Source organism: Sylvia atricapilla, chromosome 6, assembly GCF_009819655.1.
Source record: "Sylvia atricapilla isolate bSylAtr1 chromosome 6, bSylAtr1.pri, whole genome shotgun sequence".
Taxonomy (NCBI): Eukaryota; Metazoa; Chordata; class Aves; order Passeriformes; family Sylviidae; genus Sylvia; species Sylvia atricapilla.
Genome location: NC_089145.1, coordinates 23870756 through 23896110, shown reverse-complemented (window position 1 = coordinate 23896110; position 25355 = coordinate 23870756). Strand labels below are relative to the sequence as shown.

At 45.7% G+C, this 25355-nt stretch overlaps 1 protein-coding gene across 3 annotated transcripts; it reads right to left on the bottom strand.

Annotated features, from left to right (window-relative positions):
• Positions 1 to 1558: 1558 nt before the first annotated feature.
• On the bottom strand, positions 1559 to 25081 carry ARHGAP1 (Rho GTPase activating protein 1). Of its 3 annotated transcripts, XM_066321143.1 has the most exons (14): positions 25023 to 25081; positions 22227 to 22406; positions 21352 to 21444; positions 16174 to 16203; positions 10882 to 10969; positions 10515 to 10646; positions 9940 to 10026; positions 9237 to 9335; positions 8424 to 8531; positions 7136 to 7212; positions 6676 to 6753; positions 6000 to 6128; positions 5744 to 5847; positions 1559 to 5327 (listed from the first exon to the last, which is right to left on the bottom strand). In XM_066321143.1, exons 2-14 carry the CDS (start codon positions 22360 to 22362, stop codon positions 5148 to 5150), a joined length of 1341 nt encoding a protein of 446 aa, XP_066177240.1. In that variant the 5' UTR covers positions 22363 to 22406; positions 25023 to 25081; the 3' UTR covers positions 1559 to 5147. The 3 variants fall into 3 exon arrangements, with proteins under 3 accessions (XP_066177240.1, XP_066177239.1, XP_066177241.1); XM_066321142.1 differs by lacking the exon at positions 25023 to 25081 and having other exon boundaries at positions 22227 to 22556; XM_066321144.1 differs by lacking the exons at positions 16174 to 16203; positions 25023 to 25081 and having other exon boundaries at positions 22227 to 22556.
• Positions 25082 to 25355: the final 274 nt, after the last annotated feature.

The following is a 25355-nucleotide window of genomic DNA, read 5'->3' as shown; positions in this document are numbered from 1 at the left end:
CTCTCACTATAATCATAGTTAATACACGTTTTGTCCAGCCTGTCCTGATTTTTTTCCCCGCTTTTATCAGCTTATTCGTAATTCCTGGTGGCAAATGTCTTTTTATTATTTACCTTCTGCAATATGAAAGCAAAGAGAAGATTCCAGCTTGGAATACAAGGGTAACTAATAAAAGCAATCTTTTCTTAATCACATCTTCAGAAGGTAAACTGAGCATCTCATGGCAATCTTATGAATACAAATCTGTCTACATTATATGCATGTATATGTGTGTGTGTGTATGAGTGTCATCTCATGAACCTAAAAAAGACACAGTACAGTGTCAACACTCACAGAAACCATCCAGTAGGATCTCGGGCTTACTACAGAGCTTTCAGCATTTACACCATGTCACCAGTAAGACAAGGGATTGGAAAAACCATCAGCAAATTAACTGAGAAAGTAAACCATCACAGAAGTTTGATTAATCACCTAGGTCATGAACAATTAAATACCATCACCTTGTGAGCCTACTTTATGTATTTATAAAACATGTTCTCAAAACAGTGTCCATAAAGCCAGGGGGCAGCTACTCATGAGAACATGTCCAGTTGCAATGGTGTTCACACTGCGTTCAGTACTGCCCATGACTGCACATAATGTGAGTCCTGCCAACGCCAGCTCCCCGTCAGGGACAGCTGCACCTGCTCTCCAGCTCCTCTGAGCTGATGTTCCTACAGCACAATGCCAGGCAGGTCACTGTGACAAAGCCCAGAGTCAGGACCAGCTGCTACACTGAGAGAAGGTTTGAGATCTTGCTGTATAGTTGGCATGTTAACCACACTGACCCCATTACAGGGGCCATGTCAACATGCAGAAGGGGAACTGGCAACACTGGGAAGCCCTTAACTGGACAGTTCATGAGCACTAAAAATTGACAAGTAGCACACAGTTCAGACATGCAGGCATCAACATCAGCATTAACACATCACCCTGACACATCAGTGCTAACATCCCAGCAGTCAGCTCAACTGCTGATGGGTTTGAGCTCCAGCATTCTCTATTCCAATTCTTAATTCCTGCATCCTAGCCAAAAAGCTTACTGACATAACAGGCAAATAGCAGTCTTTAGCAAAAGGTAGTGAACTGAATATGGATCAAAGGGAGTGTGGTGGTCCTAACCAGACTACTGTTTATCAAGTTAGCAATCCACATACATTGAAATGAGAAGGTGCAGGCTTCTGCTGTGGGCTATCACCTGGCCACAGGATACACTTAGCCAGCTAATCCTAAAGTGGCTCCCACTTGGCACCCTTGGCAATCCTAGGCAGACTGCTCATCATGGCAGGAAGATGGTAATGTGGAAGAACAGCTCTCTTCAGGAAAGAGCCAAATCTACACTACTTCATTTTTTTTTAACTGTTTCCAGCCCAAGGTTCCTGCAAACTAGTATTTCTTCAGAGTTACTCCCATAGGAGGTATTTCGTACTTTCCTCTCTTGCAGCATGGTTGTGGTTGGGAGCATAGAAGCTGCTTGTTTCCCGTAGACATGCTACTGCTGCTGCCATACAGACATACATGGATCTGAGATTACATTTTGATTTTTATTGAAATACAAAAAGTGCAAACTGTGAAATACAAGATTGGTGCAGATTAAAAGAAAATAAACAGTGTGAACCGTGAAAACCCAGGCCTGCACCTGATGAACATCAACAAAGAAGAAGAAGGCAGGGAATGCCAGCAACAAAAGCAAAGCCAAAGTTTTTGCACAGAAGCCCCTGTGCATAAAAAAAGGAAACTGGGACCAAACTGGCCCTCGTCTCTCTCATGTTAGCACAGAAGGCATCCGGATGGCCACAGACCCCCTGCAGCACCCAAAAGCTCTGGTGTCAGTTCACAGGTTGGGCCAGGGAGTGATCAGAGGCCATTAAGACAGCAGGAGGCTTAGCAGAGGGGAATGTTCTAGGTGCTAAAAGCAGGGGGTTGATGCAGAACAAGTACCCCCACAAGAAGAAATGGCTAATAGCTAACCTGAAAGGCAGGCCAGGGAAGAGACCCTTGGGCAGCTCTATAGCAAGGAGAAAACCAACAGAGACCAGCACCTTAATTGTATACCACCCTCGACCTATAACAAGGCAGAGAAACCCAGTCCAGCCAGCACCCTGCCCATGTGAGGAGGGAATTTAACCCCTGGCCTTGGCAGGTGCAGGCTCTGCTGACCACCCACCTGACACAGGCTGCAGGCAGGCCTGGGCCAGTTCCTTGCTCAGATCACAGGAGGAATATTTCAATACAAGGCATTCAGAAGAACAGACTGCAAAAGCAACCCTGGTTACTGTGCCTGCTCCAGGGCCCTCAGCAGCTCCAGCACAAGGAGCAGCAGAGGAAAGAGGATATTTACAGTGGGTCCCTTCCAGGATTTGCAAGCACTTTCCCAGCATGAGCAGTAGTTCCCTGAACACTCTCTGAATCTGCTCCCTGCAGGCACTGAACTGGAGCAGGCTTTTATCCCTGCCTGCAGGGGATGAACCAGCCTCTATTTTGCTAAAAAGGAAATGCCATTTCAAGAATTCACTAAAAAAAAAAACCCCAAGTAAATCCCAAAAACACCCTAAAATTAACCACCAAACCCCAGCCAGAACTCAGACACTTGCAGTATTCCTCATGATCCCCCTGGACAGGAGCTACTCCAGCACTGCTCCTCTGGCTACTGGGCAGGGAACAGTCCTTGCTGCTCCACAAGGCCAGAACATGCCACCCTCCCCAGAGAGTGCACAGGGCCAAGCCTCATGCATGCAGGCACTTGGATTCCAGGTTGCTGAGCCTGGGCGTTTGTCCCAGAAGATTAGCTGGGCTTGCCTTTCCTCTAGGGACATGAAGGTGAAGCCAGTGTCAGCTGCAGATACAGTCAGAGCACTAAGTCTCCTTCTCCCCCTACCAAAGCCTCCACAAAGCAGGATGCCTGCGGGGAAAGAAGGGCTACACTGGGCTCCCTCAGCCTCCTCAGCCTTGCCCCTAAACACTGGGGCAAGTACACCTCTCTCCACACTAGTCCACCCCAGATTATTCCTCCACAGCACATTAGCCCTGCTAACTCACTCTAGAAGACATCACAGATGAATTAACAGCAGATCATCTCTGCCTCCAAAACATTTACTTAAGTTACTGCTGTGAATCATTCAGGAAGAAACAATTCATATCCTGGCCAAACAGGGAAGGCTCCTACTCCTGGAAGATGGAGACTTGAAGAAGTCAGCAGCCTGGTAGCCTCCATAGGGCAAGGTTTCCCAGTATCTAGGAAGGATCAGATCCAGTCCTATCTTTAGAACATCTCTTGCTTCAGTCTTAGTAATGCTCGCTTTCTTGTTCACTGTTCACACCCACATGATGGTGTGCCTCCTCCAAGCCAGCTGGCTGGACCTGTGCTGCTTTGTGGAGCTGCCTGCATTTGCACCCATCTCCATTCCAGAGTTTAGCAAAAAGAGCAATCTCCTGAATTCCTGCAGATTACACCAGGGGCACCGACCCTTGGTCAGTCTTTAAAGGCAGGCTTAAGTATTATGAAAAAGCAAATTCTATTTAGCATCCAGTGCCTTTTAAAAAACCAGTTCTGTTTGGTCCAAAAGATTTGTCCCTGTGGCCAGATGCAGCAGAGAGGCTTGGCCCAGGTACATAGGGCACAAGATACAAAGATAAATCACACCACTGAAGTAAGGCTAAAAGCTCCCTCCTAAAACCCTGACAGGCCCAGGCTGAGGAGAATGATCTCTCTTAGCTCAGGTAATGGGAATGAGGCAACCCAAACCCAACACAGACGCTGTAACAGCATCGCAGCAGCTCCAGGGAGATGCCAGGACCACCCCATTCTGAGCCTGCCTTGCAGAGAACACAATCTCTCCAGCTGTGCCCAGGGCATCCAGGATGCATCTGACCAGATGGCAGGGTGGAAGGTATGAATGCAGGAGGAAAGATAGCAAAGGGCCTTGGCATGGAATAGCTGTTCCCTCACAGCTTTGGCACATGAGTGCTCAGCACCTGGGCAGAAATTTGTAATCCAGGCCTGGTACACTCCACGGTGAGGGTTAGCCCCAGTCCCCAGACCTTGCCTCAAGGCCATGCTCTCTGTTACACTGTGCTGGGTAAAGTTGTGCTCAAAAAGACAACTAACTAGTCAAGGCAGTCTGTGCCAGTCAGCACAGATGTATATGCCAGAAGAGGAGGCCTTGTGCTGCTGCCAGGACAGACGGTGATCCTCGTGGTGTTCAGCATCTCAGTGCCACTAGGGCAGTTGATCCTGCCGTTCAGACTCACCAGCTGTCAAAGGGTCACAGCCGGCCTGTGTGCACAGCCAGGCCTGGCATGAACCTTCCTGGCCAGGCTGGAAGTGCTGCTGGAGGGACAAACACACTTGAGCTGGGTAACTACAGGAGGCAAGTCACCCACTACAGTCCAGCAAACACTGAATAGTACTGGGGTGGGTGATGCCAGAGGGGCTAAACTCCCCTTCATTGTTCTGGAGTCTGACAGGTAACACAGCCCACTGCTGTGAGCCTGTCCTTCACCTGCCTGCCAAAAGCAGGGGGTCTAGATCGGTGTTTGCAAGTGCAGGACATGCTGCTGCCTGAAGCACAAGGGCTGCTGCTCCCTTCCCTGCTTTAGGTGCCCCTGGGGAAAGGCAGGATGCATGTTCTGTGCTGAGAAATGGCACTCACAGTAGGAATGTCTCCATCACAAAATCCAGCAAGCCCACCCTAGCCCAAACAGCTCAACTGAGGCAAGGAGGGGCGAGCTGGGGCTATTGGGAGCTTGAACAAAAAGATCTGTGCTGAGGAAGGGACCAGGAGGGCAGAAAAACTGCACATAAGGGAAGGAGGAAAGGAAGGCAGATCATCTGATAGGGCAAAAGACTGGTGATGAGCCCTGGAGGAGCTGTGCAGGTGGGTTAGGACTCCAGTCTCAGTAGCTGGGAGACCAGCTCCCCTGCTCATCCAGAGCTGCAGATCTCCTGCTCACTTACTTGCACACTTTGAGCATCATCTCCACAGCCCTCACTCTGCTCATCACCCAGAAGATCAATGGTCCCTTTATACTGGAGACAGTTTGTTCACAGCTCCAAGACAAAGAAGGGGGAAGGTGAGCACAGTGTGCAGGTGTGGCCTGGCCTGGATTCAGGCCTCCGCAGCCTCAAACAGCTCCTTCTGGTGGTCCAGCAGGAATTTGGTAAAGGTATTGATGGGATTGATGGCTTTCAGAGTGATGGCCACATCTTTGGCCCAGAGCAGATTTGGGCCAAACACAACTGCCAGGTTGGTGTTTGTCATCTTGTTTCTGTCACTGTGAGCAGAGACCTATGTGGGAGGGAAAGAGACCACTGTGAATCCTACAGAATAGCACAGCAGCTGCCCTCTACCCTCCCAGAGCTGACAGACTCACAGAGAAAATGAGAGGGGAAAAGCTGGCCAGGCTGTATCGTAACAACAGGACCAAGAGCACTGTCAGATCTCTCTACAAGTCCAGATCACCACTTACGATCTTCCCTCTTGCTTGAATGGCCTTGCAGTGGCTTTCTTGGCAGCAGGAAGTACTGTAAAGCAGATCTAAGACCCCTCTTCTACTCAGCTATTTTGTAGCTCTACCTCCACCCTGGGGAGCTTTCAGCCTCCCTGGTATAGACCACACAAGCTGCATACCTGCACCTTTTAGGCTGAAGGCCTGCCTGCATCTCTCAGCATTGTGACAATCAAATGCTTAGGCCAGCACTTACCTGCACCAGAAAGGCTGTCAGTAAACGGAGCACTTGGTAGTTTTCCTCTGGCAAATCCTGGAGTGTTTTGCGAACAACATCCACACGTTTCACCTCCTCCACATCTAAAAATCAAGGGAGATGGGACAATCCTCAGCATCCATCCTGAGGAAGGCCCTGTTAGCAGTCACAAGGTATCCCATGCATGTCCCCACTAAAATATTTTCGCCCTTAGACAGTGCAACATTCAGGGAGTAGCACACTTGTTACAACTCACTCTGGAAGCTGACAACATGGCTGTAGAGGCCGAAAGTGAGAAGGGGCTCAGGTAGCTCCCTCAAGAAGGTCTTGAGAATCACAGCAGGGAGGTGGACATCTTCATACTCCTGGAAATCTACAGGCACACCTGAAAAAGTAGAGCAGAGACTCAGTGTTCACTGGCCAAAGCAGCACTTGCTCCAGACAAACAACAGGGCATGATGGTCAGAGCCCAAAACTAAGGAAGGGGTATTTTAAAGAACACAAAATCCTAAAGTACCACGTCTTCTAGCAGAGTGGAAAAATATGTCCCAAAATCATAGACAAAGCAGTGCTGAATCCAGCACTACATCTTTAGAAGTAATCAAATGAAACTTGACTAAGTTTCATCCTGGTCATCTTAACTCCCCTCAGTATAGCCAGAGTAAGATGGTATATCCCACTCCAAGAAACAGGGAAACTTTCAGGAAAAAAGGGGGTAGTAAGGGGAATATGAGTGGGAAGGAATATGCTTTTAACGTAGCAGAAGTACCAGTTACTTCTCCCTTGCAACTCAGGTCATATCCGGAGAGGAGGCCTTACCTACAGACCTATCAGAGAAGGAGAGGATCTATGATGGACTAGTTCCAACAGAGTTGCAGTTGGATAATAGTAATTAGGGAATGAGAGGGCCTCTGATGTATTTGGGCACTTACCCATATTGTATTTTTGCTGGACTTCTCTGACAACCTGTGTATTTGCTGATCTCCGGAAAATCCCCTCTGTATCAAGAGCTGTGAAGTGACAGCAGATGGAGAAGAAAAAAAATCAGCCATGTGAGAGTATTTAAAAATGCTGGCCTCAACAATTATAAATCCATGCTGTGGGACATTCAGACAGATATCAACAAGTCCCTTTTTTAGAGTACAACAATTTTTTCTGCTTCCACTATGAGACAAAGGACACAAAGAGCATTTGGCTACCTTTATACAAGTGGGAACATGGACTCCTGAAAGAAGGAGGTCTCCTAAGCTCTCCACAACCTCATTTGAAGGTTAACTCACCTAGTTCTGGCTTTACACCCTATTCTGTTCTTCTTTATCTTACCAGTCTTGATAGGAGCTTCTACAGAACAGAGGTCACTAATATGGGATTGCAGCTTCCCCAAAAACTTACCATGCTCCAGCAAGTGAGCAGTGGTGTCTCTGACCACCAGAGGAATAGGAGACTGATCAGGGCTCTTCTCTCTGAGACTGCAGCAAGAAACAATAGGTTACACATGACTGGTAAAAAGGACTGCTCCTGCCCTACATGCAGCCTCCAATTCTTGAATTTGCCCACACAAGCTGTACTATGTATGATCTTGCTAGCCCCATCTCTGGTTCAACCATTATTCCAGCCTTCTATCCTCTTCACCCATCACATTACATCATTCACTGGAGCAACTGAGTTCATTACCAGACCACAGGAATGTTTTTTCATCTTCTGTAAAAAACTCAGCCTGTATATGCCAGGGCAAAGGGTTTCCCAGAAGGCAAGGATGCTAATTATGAATGAAGTGAAAAGGGTTACGCTTCCCTTTTCCTCTCCACTAGGAGAAAGGGCTAGAAAGAAGCTGACACAAATGAGAAAAAATTTTGGTCACCACATTCTTGTGACAGAAGATTTATCAACAAAATGGCCATCAGGGAAAGCCTCGTGATGCCAAGGTGCTCACTGCCACCCTCACATTTGATCGTCCAGACCACTCAATAGCTTGGAGCTGTTCACCCCTCTCAGGCTGCTGACAAGCTCAGGCACCCCAGAGCCACAGCAAACACCATCTCGAAACGTTGCACTGAAGCTGCGGAATGTGTTCCCAGACTGCCTCAGAGGATGTGTCTAGCTACACAGTACTGGCTCCTCTTCATTCCCCGAGGAGGCAAAACCACACTCGAAGTTAAAAATACCTTCAACACTTACTCAGTATCACCAGCCCCTGCCAGTATCTGTGTTTGCCTTTGTCACTGTGCAGGAATGGGGAGTGGGATTCACTACAAGGGTGAATAGAGGTGCTTTTAAAATAGAATTTATGATTTGGAAAACAACTAAGAAACAAATCTGCAGCACTGTTCAAAGTAGCATAGTCCTAAAGAGACCCCTGTCAGCCTCCTACAGACTTCTTTTGCTTAAAAGGAAGTTTCTAATGCCGTAAAGCTGTCCCCATGGCCCTTATTTTGCTTCTCCCTTAGTGACCCTAAGTTGCAAAAACAATCTAACCCATGGATCGAAAGGGTGGAACTGAACTGAGTTAGTCAGGATCTGGACATGAGCACAGAGTTCCTCAGGAAAATTATTAAAGTTTCATAGGAAGTCTGAACTGCAACGAATTTTGCAGCCATTTTCTGCTGTTGTTCAATAATAAATACAGTGACCTCATATCAAGCAAGTCAGGGCAAAAGCAACACAGTCCATAAATACTCACTGCTGTAGGGAGACTCCAAACTGCTGGTTTGGCAGCGGTGGGCGTGGGGGTGTTGGCTTCTGGGGCACTTGCGAAGGTTTCTGCAGGGATCTCAGGTATTCATCATACCTGCAGCAAAACAGAGACTAGTAAAAAGCCACTTCATCTCCCAGAAAGTGCACGAATTCAGTACTGCACACCCATTGGTAACAGCACCAGACTAGTATGGTTGATTATACCTAGGCAAAACCACCACAGGCAGCTCTGGAGCACAAGAACAAACATCTGGTTGCAAGAAAAAAAGCAGGGAGAAAAGGAGTTATCTATCTGTAATCAAGAGTTGGAGTAGATGAGTAACAGTGTGGGCAGGAGGCCAGGACAGCACTGCTTGTGATGAGACTGATGCATATGTGGGTGTGGGGCAGGGAAGCAATCTGGTAGGACTGAGATTATGGCAACTTTGGGAAGCCCCAAAGACAAGCTGAGCAGTGCAGAATGAGCTAAGCAGGTGCCCAGACAACAGCAGATGGACACCATGAGCTCCAGGTCAGTGTTAAGGTCAGTATTTCACAGAAAGGCCCCAGGGACTGAATGGGAGATGCAGGATTGGTACTCCACTGGGGGTGGATTTCTAACTCAAAGACAGAACTGGGCCCTGTGGCCATGGACACAGAGGAAGGACTATAGAGAGAAACCAGTCTTGAAGGCAATTTGTCACCACACCCTGCAAAACCACTGCCTGAGTGGAACAATTTCTTCCTTCTCTTGCCACTCTTTACAAAAAGGCCCCTCTCACAGAGCCCTAAGCAAGGGGGAGACAGGCAGTTTTCTCACTTCAGCACTTGGCTTGGGATCCCCAATTGTTCCAGCTTCACATACTCCTCCAGCTCACTAAGGTAATTCACATAAAAAATCTTTCGTCCAAATTTAAAGCTGAAAAACAAGAGAAAGGTAGATATGTGAGGAATTGGGAAATCCAATAACAGAACTGACTTTTTACAGTAAAGGAGAGCAGGGGGTGCTGCAAGAAACATCAGTGGGGCCAAAGGTAGGAATGGCTGAGCAGCAGAGATGTCACCCACATTGCTCTCCCACTGTATCTATTTTACCAGGAGATGCAAAGACTTTTCAAGATACATTAGAAGCCCTAGCAGCAGCAGGCTCTCTCAAATGCTGGATTTCTCCTTCCTAGGTTCAGCAGTAGACTTGAGAAGATTTTATTCCCAATTATTTCATAGAGTTAATATGATTTCAATATCACAATAAATTAAAAATTTGAGTTGCAAAGCCTGCAACTTGTTTACTTCTATTTGGCTGGAGAGAAAAGGAGTAGCACAGAACTGCAAATTCTGTAGGTTCCTAAAGAGGTATTTCTGTTGTGTGAGTATTTCTGAGCTCAGAAATGGGAGGAGATAGAAAAAGGTACGAGATTCCAGGATAGGCTTGGCAGCCTCAGCTTGTGCCCCTCTGAGAATGCCCCACTGTTCCCCTGCAGTGTGAGCATGCAGGTGAGCCTCCAATAGTGCTTCCTTCCTACCTGATCAGAGGCTTGAAAAGTATCAGTAGGGTCTTGATGAACATGGTTGGGTGCACAATATACAAGGCTTTGATGTTCTTCTTGTACCTGTCAAGAGAAGCCCAGTAATGACAAGCTGCACTTTATGTAGAGGAACCAACTTTTCCTTAAGATTAAGGCACCCTGGTTGCTTCATCCCTTTTGCACTGAGCCTCACCATGCCCAGCACCCACAGCCTCTGCTCTCCCATGTTCTCTAGCTATGTCAGGCTACTTGGCAGCCTAAGAGCATGCTACCCTGTATTCCAAGATTCATCTAAAAGCAGTGAGCAGCCTCCCTAGGAACCTACAGTTATATCACAGGGCTGACACAGGTCCTGGGTTTGCTGCTTGCCTGTTGGCTTAATGGATGTGACTACAGAAGGAGCTGTTTATCCTACGATTCAAACTGCATTAAACAACAACCCACCTCCTTAAGCAGGAGAATAAGTGACAGTAAATTACGATCAGCAAGCTACCCAGGGTCCCTGGGGAAGATCCTCTATCTTAGGCTACAGAACAGCACACAACATCCTTGCTTGCTGTAGCTTTACTCACTTGCGATCGAATTCCCTGTAGGCATCCCGCAACCAGCTCAGGGATGGCTTGTTCTCACTGGTCAGGCCGTGGTGCAGGTACACCAGAGTGTAATCACTCTCCACATACTGGTCCAGTGTGAATTTCAGGTACCTGAGAAGAAAGAACTGATGAACTCACTTTGTGCTCTGCTACAGAGAGGCTCTAACTCCCTTTGGGACTCTGTGTGTGCCATAACAGAGGATCTGCATCTCCAGCAATGGAAATAAGCACTTGGGAGGACATGTCCAGTTGAAGAAGCTACTGCAGATCTGTCCCCAGGAATCCAGCAGCTGAGAATTAGGTCAGATTTAAGAAATTAACAGCAGCCTACTAAGACTCTACTTACCCCAGCAGTTTCACGTGATCTAGTTGATGACTTGGGGGCATCCGGCAGGCACTGAACAAAATTACTTTTCTTCCATATTTGTCATCACCTGCAGATAAAATGCCAGAGATTACAGGGAGTTAAGGACTTCATTGTGGTCTTGGCAGCAAGAGGTAAAGAAAGAATGAGAAACCACCATAACAAGGCACAGCTGCCAGCAAAGCTAAATCTGGTTTTCAGCAGTTATCATGGGCCTAGTGTGGAAGCAGAAACCTGAACACCAAGGGCCTGACAAGTCAACAGTGAGAATGAAGAACAGATTCCCTGCTCCAGCCCTGAAAGGAGAGGAAGGACTGGAAGCCAGGATGCCTCAGGGCACACAGGGATGGAGGCAAGTACAGAGCAGAGTGCTCAGAGCATTCATTCTGCAAAGCTGTCCCTGGGCACTACTCCTGATGCACGTGTCCAGGGAGGCACAGGGAAAACTGCCCGTTACTGGCACAATAGCTCCTTCCACCCTGCACACAGTCCCAGACTAACTTCTAATAGTCGGGTTCATCTGTTTTTTGCTTCACCTGAAGCTTAGTCCTGCACACAGAACATAGGCCATTTCATACCCTTGAAACCAAGAAATTCCTAAAAAAAAAGAGCAGTTCCAGTCACATCCCACAAGGATGAGAAACAAGCATCATCTTAAGTCTCTTCCACAGACTGGCCAAACAGGGCTGCTGGATTCTCCAGGGTGTAGAATAAGGTCTTCACTGCTTCCTAGATTTTCCATCCACAGAGAGATTTTTCCAGCCTGAGACGGAAGGAGCTGCAAAGTGCAGCTCAACAAAGCATTCTTTGTAAAAGCCATGCAGAAAACAGTCCCCATCACACTGGAGCCAAATAACCCATAAAGCACTGTCATGTCATGGAGGACACTCCCAGCCACCACTTGAGGCTTCAGAGACAACGAGCCAAGTTTTCCCCAAGCAAGTCTTCAACTGCCAGTGGCCTTCTGCCAGCAGAGATCTCAGCCCCATGAGCACAGCCCAAGCAGACACACATGGCCAAGCTTAGCAGACATGCTGGGGAATAGATTTGGATAAGTAAGAACCAGGTCACAAATCTTGTGGACATACAGAGTTTGAGGGAAAGCCTGATTCTCTCCCAGATGCAATACCCAATCCATTGCCACAAATATGACTTCTTTTGAGCAGCAGTGGAGATGAAATGGTTCCTTTAGTATGAAGGGTGAAAGTCTTTCCACCTTTTTAGCTACTCATCCTGCTCTGAAACCTGTGTTTTCTTGTCAGGCAGAGCGCAACAGTGAATGGGGCTGTTGAGGTTATACTCAACAATAACCTCCTTACTTCCATATGGTAAACCATCTCACACAGACCACAGCACAGAAAAGCAGCAAGGATCACTACTTATGTAGGACAGACCTGCAATACATAATTTCTCTTGAAATAAATCCTTTTCCCAGCATGGATTTACAATATTCATGCAGGTATTTTCTCACCTTTGCACAGGCTCTGGCCCTCAACTACCACTTGGCTGCACTTGCCATGCAGCAACTGAGGTCTCAGAATAGAAAACCTGATATTTCTGGGAACACTGTCTGTTAGTACCAGATGACCACTTGGTGCTGCAAATGGCAGCCAAAGAACCCATACACACCAGCCATGACATTAAGATGCCACCCTTTTGCCCCCATATTGCCAGAACACATTCCTTTACTACTAGTTCATTTTTATTTTCACTTGCAAGTCCCATTTTCAAGTCACTCACCAGACAACACAGAATTTACCAATGTGCACAAGCCAGGAATTCTCCCAAAGCTAAGGACACTGCGGCAGCACTAGGTACGGAGCAGGAAAGGGGCAGCATGGGCCATCACACTGACATACACATGCGGAGATACAGGGCAGTTAGGGAGGATGCATGACCTGGAATGCAGGACTAGGGAGAGAGTGATGCAAGGCTCATCTGGAACAACCGGATACAGTCACAGCCAGGCCACAAGACCAACACCACATCGCATATCCCATGGTAGCCCACTCTCTGCCTAGCACACAGTTTCTTGGTAGCTTGCTAAGAGCTTTAGGGCCAGGTCTAACATAACTGAGCTGCCTAAAAGATTAAGTGCAGGTCACAAAGTCCTGGGCAAGGAACATGGCATATTGTGACCCTTCCCGTTGGTCTTGAGCAACTCATATGTGTCTATCCGAAGGACAAAGGGTCCTGCCTGTATAAAGTACCAAGAAGATGCAGCATTTGAGAAGCTGTTGAGTTTTATAGTGAAAGAGAATGGTCAGAAAGACAACAGATCTTTGCAGATCATACATAGGTCTATGTTAAATTCAGAACAAGTGATATCTTCAGTTAACTGAAAGGCTGCAATTCACATTAGAGTGGATGGTCTGAGGGTCAGATGCAGACTGCAAGCTTAATCAAGGCAGGCCTTCGTGGTGTGCAGTACAGCACCATGTTCATGCCATGTTGTGGGTGGCCATACACTCAGCTCAGGCTTCTGGGCACTGATTATCAGACCTGACAAGTCACAGTTCGGGAATGAAATACCTTAAATAGCTTTCTCTGAAATGACATAAAAGCCTACAGCAAGGCCTGTGCAAAGCCTACAATCTTGTTCCTTATATAGCCTTGGTGAAAACGTCCGGGATTGCTGCTAAAGGATAAACAGACAATCCATGATTCTGCCAAAGGGGAGATGGCATGTATCCCCTGGACAATTTCCAGGGCCAAGTACATCAGAAGATAATCTACAGTGCCCTGGATGACTGAAAAAGGAGTGGCCTGCTTTGCCTTCCAAATCAGAATGAATTTATGCATGAGACCTACAAAGGAACCAGCATGCCCCTTTCTGAGTTCTGGGTTTTGCTCCAGTCTTGTCACACTGAGCTCAGCCTGTCAACACAGAAACTTTCAAAACCATCAACCGCAAAGTTTGTTTCTACCTGACATATATCTCACCAGTCTCTTTGCTCCAGACACGACAAAATAAAAAATTTAGCATCAAAGCTGAACAATCAGTTGCTCCAATTTATAAACAAGAACCTAAAGCCCATTCCATGCATTCTTGTTGGAGGAAACTACCTTCAGGTGGCCCCTCTGCCTCCTACAGAACAGATTCTTATCAGGTTTGATCTTTCCCAGATGCTCCATCCCTTGTACTACTCACTTCCCTGTTTACAGAATTAATCTTATGTATCTAGGTCTTCACCCCTTGTTTGCAATTGCAAATAGCTGAAGTTTCCACTGAACACAACTGTAGACCATGAAGGAATTATATGGCTTCTCAGGCTGCCTCCCACCTCTCCCAGATGAGGAATGCTCAATAGTTAACAACAAACCAATAACTAATTATATACCATCAGTAGTCAGAGAGCACCCCAACTTTGTAAGTTCATACATAAAAAATATTTTCAATGTAGACTGGAATTAAAATTACCTCCCTGAAGGATGTGATTATTTTGCTTTTAAGAACGAAGAACAAGGCAGTAGCCAATATGTAGAGCCTCTCCAGTCAAGACAGTTGATCATGCAAAGAGAGATGAACTTATAGCACTGATGGACATAAGCTCCTGAATATTGTTATGGCACTTTAAAGGCCGGAACTGCATTCTTCCTCTCACTCCAAAAGCAGCATTTCCAGGGCACTTCCAAGACAAGGGGCAAGGAAAATCACTGCTGCGTTTCCAAGCCATGAGTGCAAGGCCAAACTTCTAAAAGGGCTGAAATTGAAATACTGAGCCAAATGTTTCAGATTGAAACCTGCAGCAATAAGAATGTATCACAGCAGAAATTCACATCAAGATGGCAATAATGTCCCAAGACGGGGCATTAAATGAATCTGCATGGCCAACATGAAAAACACATCCTTGGCATGCAAATCTTGTTATTTATTATTCCTAAGTAAACAGAAATGTATCCATCAGATATCCTGAAATATATCCTTTAGCATTTATGTCATGATCTGAGGCAGCCTAACTGCAGTCTAGAGACTGCTCATTCCTACCCTCATGAGGTTGCCTAGTTAAGTGCCCACCTTGCATTTAAGATTCAAATGGGAATACCCTAGTACTTCTATACTGGGAGAATACAGATGGATAAAACTTGTCACCAAAAGCTAGTGTTACTGCTAAAACAGCTGAGTTAACAGAGTTCAGGGTCAAGGAAAGAGCACCACTACAGAATACTAGAACATTACTACACAAGTTTCACAAAGCTTAGCATGTTTAATCAGAGCCACTGTCAGTAAAAAAACCTGTCAAATGCGATTTCATTTCAAGTAGCTGCGCTAAGCTTATGGCACAGCTGGGAAATGTTCAAGTATAGTAGATTTTAGCCTATTGAATTCCAGAGTGGATTTAGCCCTGAAGGAAAAGAACGTAAGGAGCTCAAAACAGAAGTATTTTAATACATGATTTCGTCCACCTCAATATTCCCAATATCCAAACACTGCCAGAATCAGAAAGCCTTACGAAGTGAATATAGCTTTAACTGATACAAAAATATACTAGAGGGTAAGATTAAAGAATACAGAATGGGAAGCTGTCTGAGAGCATAGAAAAAGGGGGAGAAGACTCCACATAATGAGGAAATGAGAATCAGCATTTCCATGAATTGTGTGAAGGTCTTAGCAGTAAGAATTTCACACCAATAGAATTTTTCATGTACATTTAGAAGCATGAAAACACCAGCAGCCAAATTATTGAGACTTAGGACTGAAGTCCAGAGAGTATTAACAAATGCTCAGCAAGCCCAAGGCAGTCAAGCACAGCTTCGGGCAAACAAGTTACCAGAACACAACATCTCTGCAGCCAAATGGAGAAGAGACAGGTAACAGTTGCTTTCAGATGGAGAATCCAGTTTAAGTGCCAGCTGCTTGGCATGTGAGTGCGGCAGCAGATCATGTGAAAGAATGAGAATCAATCCTAGAATGAGCTTCCAAAGCACATATGATAACAGGATAAACTGGAGTTCACTGAACTGATCCAAGCAGGCCACCACCATGACAGGACAGGAACAGGATTTACACTGAGACCCATGAGCCCTGAAGTGCCCAAAGTAAAGCCCACATGCCAAATTTGGCTCAGATGATTCTGCTGTGCCCGAGGCAGAGGTGCAGCCCTCAGACAACAATTTTGTGCAGCCTTTGGACTCCTGAAAAATAGCCAGTGCAGCCTAAGGCTGAGCAAAGTTTGGGCTCCCCTGAGACAGTCCAGCTACAGGCCATGGTCATGCTAAAGGAATACCATGATCTACAGAACCAAATGTTAGTGCCACAAAAAATCTACCTACCTGGTTGGGCCCCATCAAGTGCACCCTGGTCTGGAGGAACAGAAAAAAAGTTATAGCAAGCCAAGCTTTGCATCCTTTCCCAGAAAGTAATCATGAGGGTAAAGTCTGAGAGCCTAGCCAGATTGCCAGTGGGATGTACTCAGCTGCTGTCTTGCAGAATTCAACCTCCTTCCATTTCATCTTTCCCCCATGCTCCTCTCCAAAGCAGCCTTATCTAACAATTACATGCAATAACAACAACTCTTGACTCCTAAACCTCTTTTTTGAATTTGCAACTAATTCTGTATAATCAAATTTCTTGCCCTTACTGTTACAGTTCCTCTGCCACCAAAATGGCAACTGCTGTACTGCCACTTTTAAAAGGGTTAATTGCAATTAATTCTGAAGTCCTCTGAACAACTTCAGAAGCGTACAGAGAATGGCATCATACCATATGAATAACACATTCCACACCCACAACTTTTTTTCATGATTAGTGGATTCTGAATAAAAAGATGAACTGCCAATTAGAATTTTTTTTTAGAAAAGGTTCCTCTAGTTTATGAAGGCATTTATTATCACACCCAGCCCCTTCCCATCACTCTCACAGCTATATACTGAACAGACACACATGGGCTTATCAAAACAGGAGCTACTGCAGAGCAGGGTTCTAGGAAGACATTCTCCATCCTCTTAGCCTCCCTTAGAAACTTAAAATTACTTAGATACTCTCCCTTCCCTTGACCTTGCATATCAAAATATGGTGCACAAGCTGGGCTTGCTTTGGATGGACTTAGTTCTACAGAGGCAATTTGTCATTTATTATCATACAAAATATTCTAAAACAAATGAACAAACAAAAAAGTTAAAAGCTGGAAACTACATCCAAACCAGCAGAAATGCAGGCAGTCTGTATTAATGGAGCCAGTGACAATGTACCATGCCTGAAGGGAAATGGACCCTTGTTACCCTTTGCAAACGTGCCTTTGCTGAGTCTGTTAGCCACCAAAGACACCCTGCAACACACCTTCCACACACGTTTTGTCTGCCATTTCTACCTTTACCTGCCTAGAGAAACAACAGTTACTGTGATACAAGATTGATTTTACCTCCCCATGTCAATCATCAACACATACAGCAAATCATCAGCACTGGTTACAGCTTTGGAACCTGCAGCCATGTTTGTTGGGTAGGTTTGGTACCAGATTCATCAGTGAAAATAGATTTACTGCTGAAATTGCAGCTTCAATCCAGTAACACAAAAGAAGGTACACTCCTAGCTCTCCACACATACTGGCATCACAGCTTTTCTGCAAGGGTAGCCCCATAGATTGACAATTAATGGTATGAGGCAGCAGACCTCCCACACAAACATGATTTGAGCTCCAACAAAGTTTTGAGATCACTGGGCAGGGATTATGTAGCTGGAGTATATAGTGACAGCCACTTTCCTGACCACTGATACACTATCTTCTATCCTCCATGGCAGTGAGAAATTCATATGCCAATATATGTTAGGCCCCTGTTTTCTTATCCCAAAAGAAAGCAAGGCAGTTATTGTGTATGAGAATGCTGATGAACCTCATAGCCATAGTTTTGCATATTGACCACAAAGAAGAGACCAGTATTTCAGATTGGGCAGCAGAACGAGGAAGGAACACCTTGCCAGAGTTAACAAGAGCCCTGCTCTTCCCACACAGCCACAGGTTTCCAGTATGAACTGCCATCTCCAGAGATCTCCTTTAGACTATTAACTACCTGCCTTAGAGTTTTGAAATTCAGCCTGTGCTAAAATTTAAGACCAAGACTATGTCACATCTAGTCTGCCTCAACCCCCCAGAAGATGGAAGCAGCACCTTTGCCATATAAGAACCGGCAGGAGAACACACAAACTCTCAACATGACAGAAATTGGGATAGTTCCTTAACAGCCCTCAACCAGGAGCTTGTGTTTCCTCCAAATGCTATGGGACGTGAGCAAGGGAAAAAACACACTTTGCAGAAGTGGATTGTGCAATGAAATCAAACCTCCTCTCTTTCAGCTTCTGGCTACGTGTAAAGAATTTCACTGCTACAGTGCTCACAAAAAGAGGCACTCAGAATCAAGAAGAACAAAACCACACAGAGACCTCTCCAGAACCTGCATAAAACACTCCATAAGCACACATCACACTTTAAGGCAGGTCTGAAAAGACCAGCAGAACATCTCCCTTCAGAAAAGCATTAAGTCCCAGAACCAAAAGAATGTTTCCTAACCATACTGCAGTTCTGAGTCCTCCCTCAGGACTGTGGCCTGGATGCCTTCTGCTGTCATCTTTGTGTAACGCACCATCACAGGGGACAGAAGTAACATGCCTGCTCCTTTCCAATGGACAGCCTCTTCCTGCAAGATCCTAGTCTCCAGAAGAGACAAGAGCATAGGGCACAAAGGAGAGCCTCCATGAAACTGCTGCACTATTTTTAAGTGCAAAACAAACACCAAAAACTTACTTTCCCAGCAAATCCTGCAAAATATTTCTTAGTACTTTCCCATCTTGGGTCAGATAGTCAGGCTTTTCAAATCCAGCATGTCTTGGACTGAATCAGAAATTAAGGTCAGCTAGAAAATGAGTGTGCTAACTTTTTGTCATCAAAACAGGGCTTTTATTAAGCTATTAACATCATGCACACATCCATCAAGAAGCAATTACTCTTCTGACCACACAGGATAACACTGGGATCATGGAGTTCAGCCCGAGGATGGGAACTAGCCTTCTGCTGTTGTCTCAAAATAGCATCATCATCCCAGAACATATTTCAAGGCAGGCAAGAACAGAGTTAGCCACAAATTTTCTTCTCTGAAGCTCAGAACAGGGAAGGACATGGGACAGAAAGCTAATGAATCAATAGAATGGATAAAACTATCCTTGATCTGCTGCCATTTGCTAATATTTACAAGAGAACTAGGGTAATTTTGTTTCAGGCTCAGCACAGCCAGTGTTCATTGCACCTGGAGCTGCTGAAAAACACAGTTTGTCAGCAGAGCCAAATCTGAACAGTTTCATATTAATCCTCCAATGAGATTTTTATTCTTCGGGCTACCTCTAATAGGATTTTTCAGACTTTCCCAGATTGTTTGCCTGCAACAACAATCCAGAGAACACTACCATCTGATACTCTAAACAGTTAAAATTATCATTTACTGAACAAAAGAAAAATTAACAGCTTCACCTTGGAACCAAGATTACAAGTCAAATCCATTGATCAACTCCATAAATTCTCCTTTCAGGAGATGAGGAACCAGCAAATCTCAGACCTATATGGCAGCAAATCCTCTATCTGGAGCTGTGCTCCAAGCTCACCCAGAGCCAAGCAAGGCATCACACCACATGCTGTGTGTGGGACCATCACATGCCCTCACACACATCAGCTACTGGTGAAAACTGGCCAGCAGGAGCTGAGAACAGAAGCTTCTCTGAGCACTTTCTGCACTATACACAGACACTGCAGGGTCACAGAGCTCACTGCGAATACAAATTTGAACCACAACAGGAACGAGTTCAGAATGCAGGCACGGCTCCCAGTCAGCCACCATCCCACCCCAGAATCTTTTCAGGAAGCTGCCTAATTCTTCATTTGCTACCCCAGACCGAGTCAAATGGCTACATTCCAAAAGCCACTGACACACACCTCCACTGGAGTGATACTCCATTCAGAGAGCTTGTCAAAGAAAATGTCATGTTACCCTGGAACAGAAATCCCACAGAAAGAGTGATGTTTATGTCAGGAGGCAGCAGACAAAGCACATCCTTGGTTTGGGCTGACATTCCAGTCTTATCAATGTCTCTGATCTAAACTCTGCTAAGCACTTAGTCCGAAGCTTAGTCTGAGACTATATCATTTAACTCACCCTTTCCCAGAGTCCTCAAACACCAGTTACCTCTGCCATTCACATTCCAAATATTCTGGCTATAACCACTGAAATGGTGGAGTCCACACATCTGTCCCTTTCTGGTTTCAGCAGCAGAGACCAGGATGCAGACCTCTATAAACCACAGTACTGAAACTCCAGCCGCATGGAAAAGAAGCTTAGTAACACATTTGTAAATAAAAACACTTCTGGGAAATCATAATGGCCCAAATGTCAAACACCTGGCCAATCAAACTGAGCAGGAGACAATAAACAAGGTTTTGAGTCTGCTATTATCATTTTGTTCCACAAAAGATGGAACATGAGAGATCAGGAAAAAGAAAGCCCATTTGAGAAAACTGCCAGAAAAGAATGATATCAAGACAATTCTTACCAAAGTAAGTGCCTGAGACTCTTTCTGTTGTGGTCAAACTGCTGCAGAACAACCCTGAATCAAGAGGACTCCAGCTTGTGCCTCTGCTTCCTTGAAAATTCATATGTGGGGCAGAGACCAAGATACAGAGAGATGGCAGTAGGAGGGACAGGAGTGGCAGTAGGAGGGGTAGGAGGTGGCTACAGTCAAGCAGGAAGTATGAATCAAGCCACAGCAAGTTGAAGAAGTGTTTCTTTTTTAAAAAACAAGGAACACAAGGCAAACTGGCCTTACCCTTCACCCAGGCTTACCACAGCAACCTGGAAAATACCCCCAAAACTCTTTCTTATGGAGGTCCCAGCAGTATATCACCACGAGTTAGTGTAAATAAAATAATATGGACAAGAAAATACAAAGAAAATCCAAATCTTGTGACCCTGAATTCACAGGTCTTTCCTTGCAGTGGAACACAGGCCTGTTCCCCCTATTTCAGATTTCTGTGCATGTTATTTCTGGACAGGATGGCAAGCTCTGGCTCTTCAGATATGAACGATGCCACCTATTGTGGATTATTCAGTCAGTTGATGACCTTACAACTGTATTGCTTAACTAGGGAATTTCTGTGGCATTAACAAGCAAAACCCACTTTTGCACTCAGGATGTAGTAAAAGGCCATATCTAAAACAATTCAGCAAAAGCATCTGAGTCCTGATAATAACATAATCAAGTCAGCAAGAGCCAAGAAGTAACCCAAGTTTAGCTGAAGTCAATGGAAAATTACACATATCACAAATATTCAGTAAGTTTGGTGTTCCTTCAATGCCACTTCATTGCCACGTGGGCTTGGCAAACAGCAGATGTCCCCAGAGCTCTATTAGAAAAGCCCTTCCACAGCCCAGCTGCCTAGTCATCAAAGGGAAAAACAGAAAGGTTCCCACCTGCTACTTCCACAATGTGGTGCCTGGCGATATCATAGTAGGGATCATCCCACTGGAGGTGAGTGACAGGCTCAGGGGAGCCTTTGGAGTCGTCTGCACAAGTACAAGAAACAAGCAGTCAGAAGAAGGGATCTGGAGCACATTGGCAAGTACAAAGAGATAGAGGTATAAGAAAAAATGGCACTTCAACATGGGAGGAACTAATGTATGAAACTGGACACCTTGAAAACCCACTTTTGAAATTCTGGGTGGACAGGAGCAGCAATGACTTCAGAAGAGTCCTGTCAGTCCTATGAGATCCATGTGTCTCTCAGAATGTACACTCTCTCAAACAACTGCTCAGATAGGTCACAAATATTCACAAGATAAAATCCCAAGGACACCATCACAGCTTTTTTGGAAAGCCAAATCTTAACACAGTCCTTTGATGGATGGTCATCCTGTACATCCTTGAGCTAACTTTCCTGACCTCTTTGTTCACAGTTCATAGAACAGGATTTCAGAGCAACAGCTCAGGTCTCCAGCCCCATCTCCCAGATGGAAGTATGAGACCATTCCAGTCCAGAAGGCCAAACTCTCCTGCAGGAGACTATAATGGAGGACACTCAAGGATTTACAGCACATCTATACTGTCAGCACCAAAATGCAGCCAGGCACAGGACTGAGACGAGCATATTTACAGCGGCTGGCTCTGCACTTTTTAGTGCTGTTCAATACTGAGGCTGATTCACTTGGGTGTGGTGCAAGTTTAATGCGTCTATAAAGCTTTTAAATGGAGCTGGAGCTCTCTGTATATGTAGATATGACCACAATGCTGCAGGACAAACAACCGCTTTTTGGCCAAAACCCAGATCCCAAACAAGCAGCATACTTACCTGATTTGGGAAAATCACGGACTTCATCTGCTGGCCAGTTCTTATCTATGGAGGCCAGTTGGAGCCGGCTGAGGAACTGGCTGCTATCATCCAAGTTCGGGTCATCCGGAAGCTCCAAGTGTGGGTCTGTAGCCATGGTCCCCAATACTGCAGGTTATTTTGCAGTGGCTAGAACAGGGTCTGCAGAGATTGTTAGGTGAGACACAGAGATCACAAATCTACCTCCCCACAGAGGTGCTCTCTCTTCTCACTGATTTCCCCCCAATACTCCCTTATCTTCACTTATCCAGAGATTGTTTCCCCTCCCCCTTAGTACAAGCAGGAACTCTTCCTCCTTGCCGGAGGCATGACATGTCAGATTCTTTCATGGCAATTACTATCAAAGGCCATCAAGAGCTGTACCAACCCTCTCAAGGAGTCTCTGCTTGACCACGGCTCTGGACAGAATAGTTTTTCTCTCCTGAAACAGAAGCAGCACCAAGACTCTGCGGAAGGCGACAGGCTGCACCAGCCCCTGCCTGATACACTCCCTGTATGGCTCTGAGCTCCCCCTCCCTCCGAACGGCTGGCACAAAGCCCGGCTGTTTCCACAGTTGGCCCAGTGCTGGAAGCTTTCCCAAGAATCACCCCCCTCCTTCTCCCCATAATGGAGAACCAGAGCTCTCAACAACACTGAAGTGGGTGCTTCAGTGTGCTGGGATCTGAACAGAGAAGTGAACAGCTCCTTAAAACAGGAATTTTTTAGGCTGAGCTAGTAAAACAGGGAGAATAATACACATACAATCCTCATCTCCTTTCAGCATCACCCGGTAAATCCTTTCTCCTACATAATAACTAGCAGCAAGGAATCATCTCTTTCATTTAAAGCCATACTGACTGAATGAGTATTTTTCACCAAGCATGTCATAAGGAGACCAAAGAATTATGAGGGTCCAAGAAACAGACAGCTCAGTGCATTTGCTGTTGTTTGCAAGTATTTCTCAGTCTCATCTGAAGCAGAAGATACATTAAAGCTGGGACTGAGCTAGAACAGCATACAGGACCTTCTAAGAGTACCAACTCTTAGGGACAATTCTTGGAAAGCAGTTGTTTTCCTCTGAATTCAGTCCTCTGGAAGTAAGCAAGGAAACATTAAAAAGGACAACCATGTAGATCTGGATTGCTCACATAGACCACATGGACAGTAATTCAGTGATCAGCAGGCAGCAAGCCAAGAGGAACTGTAGAAAAACAAAGTGACACCTTGCATCAGCCAGAGTTTCTATAACACTGTTTCACAGAGATGGCTTGTGCTTATTTTGCTTTAGGAAGAGGAGCAAAGGGTTCAAAGATGATCTGAGGAGGCACAACAGCTTAGCGGGAAAAGTATATTCGCAGTAAAGCTATTTCCCTTAGCAGAATGGAGAGGGGCAATGATATTTTGCATCTTCCATCCCCAGAGCTTGAATGTGTATATTCATCCAGAGAAAACAATGAAACAGCTACTCAGACTGAGCACAGAGAACAAAACCTGTGAGAGATTGAGCTCTGGAAGATGTCACATCCATGCTCAGGTCTACACTTGCCACCAACCTTGGGGATGTATTTTGAGAGCACAAGAAAATGTATATTCAGTGGTCTTCCTGTCCCTTTGGACCATTCCAAGCTTATCATTTACTTCCTGTCCTCCCTTATCTGCTACTCACCATTTACAACCAGTTTTCACCTCTCTTGGGCTCCCAAAGGACTGGAAGCTATTGTTAATCAAATGCAATGTTTCCCAAAATACAAAAGAGCATGATATATACAGGCAGCAGGTCATCAAGACAGCACATCACACACAAAGGGTCCCACCACTGCAGCCATGCAAAGATCCAAGCAAAATTATTCCCTGTCCTCTGGAAGGGCTGCCAGAGCTGCCTGACCTCCTCTGATCTCGACAGGGCAAGGAGCAAGAAATCAGGTTCCCCAGCACCGTGAGCTCATGCGGGAACCACGCAGCAGTGGAGCCAAGGACTCCCCACCCCTAGCAGCTGATCCAATTTCTATGGTAACAACAGGCACTGACTCCTATGACTCAGCGAGCTTAGAGCATTTCCCACAGGAACTCAGCAGCCCCAAATGCCAGTGCTCCATGCTGAGGAAGCATCCACGGCTCCCCAGGGCAGCTCTCAGGGGCCTCCCAGCCCTAGTGGGGACACACAATCAACTGCTGCCGTCCACTGAGATGCCTTCCATGCGAGACTCTTGGGGATGCCCAGTAACAACCACTTCCCCAAAGCCAGGTTCTGAAACTTGGGGGACCAAATTTGCTTGGGGACCAAGTCCAAATCCCCCCACAGAGTAGTGATGGTGCTGCCATAGGGCCAGCAAGTCACCAAGCGTCCTTACTTGTCCCTACACAGATCACCACTTGGCTTCATGGTCAACTTGCAGCACTTGTCCAGAGATAGAAGAGCAGGTTACTAGACAGCACTGGGGGATTTCCCCTGAGGTGTAAAATCTTAGTGAGGCACCATGTAGAAGAAGGAAGTTGTTAGCGGGATCCACACCGCAAAAAGAGCTCAGTGGATAGTGCTCTGGTCTCCCTTGGAGAAACAGACAAGGCTCTCCAGATACCTTCATGTGGTTTTCACAGCCACATTCCTTAGCTGTAGGTTACATAGTGTTGTTAATGGAAGCAGGGCAGAAGACCTCTTAGATTTCAGATGCTTCCTGTGAACCAGACTGTAGTACCCAGAGAGCCCCAGAAGGTTTTGCAGAATTTTCTCCAGCCCTTTCCCAACATGCAAAAGGCAAAAAAGCACAGGGTCTTACATCAGATAATCATACAGCAGTTTAGGACATGTAATCCTCTTGGGAACTAGTAGGCTCTGAGAAGGAGAGAACTGGAGTTAGGACGCAAGACACAAGTTGAGGATCTTCATATAAGGTTACACATTTCACTTTCCAATAGTGCAGCTGCATGAGATGCTTCCCTGTGTACTCAAAAATGATCCCTAAGGATCTGCTATTAAACAGAAACTCTGTACGTATCATGACGATATAGTTGTTAAAATATTTGTTAAAAACATTTCATGTTTTCTAACAATAAAAAAGAGCATTTCAGCAGATTTAACTCAGTTTAAAAACTGCACCTGTTTTACATAA

What these genes read in the sequence shown, in the direction of transcription:
- ARHGAP1 (XM_066321143.1), bottom strand. Translation starts at nt 22,362, where the DNA reads ATGGCTACAGACCCACACTTGGAGCTTCCGGATGACCCGAACTTGGAT. An exon ending in ACTTGATGGGGCCCAACCAG is followed by an intron (nt 10,970 to 16,173) that starts GTAGGTAGATTT and finishes TTTTATCTGCAG; the next exon opens with GTGATGACAAATATGGAAGA. An exon ending in GATCACGTGAAACTGCTGGG is followed by an intron (nt 10,647 to 10,881) that starts GTAAGTAGAGTC and finishes CTTTCTTCTCAG; the next exon opens with GTACCTGAAATTCACACTGG.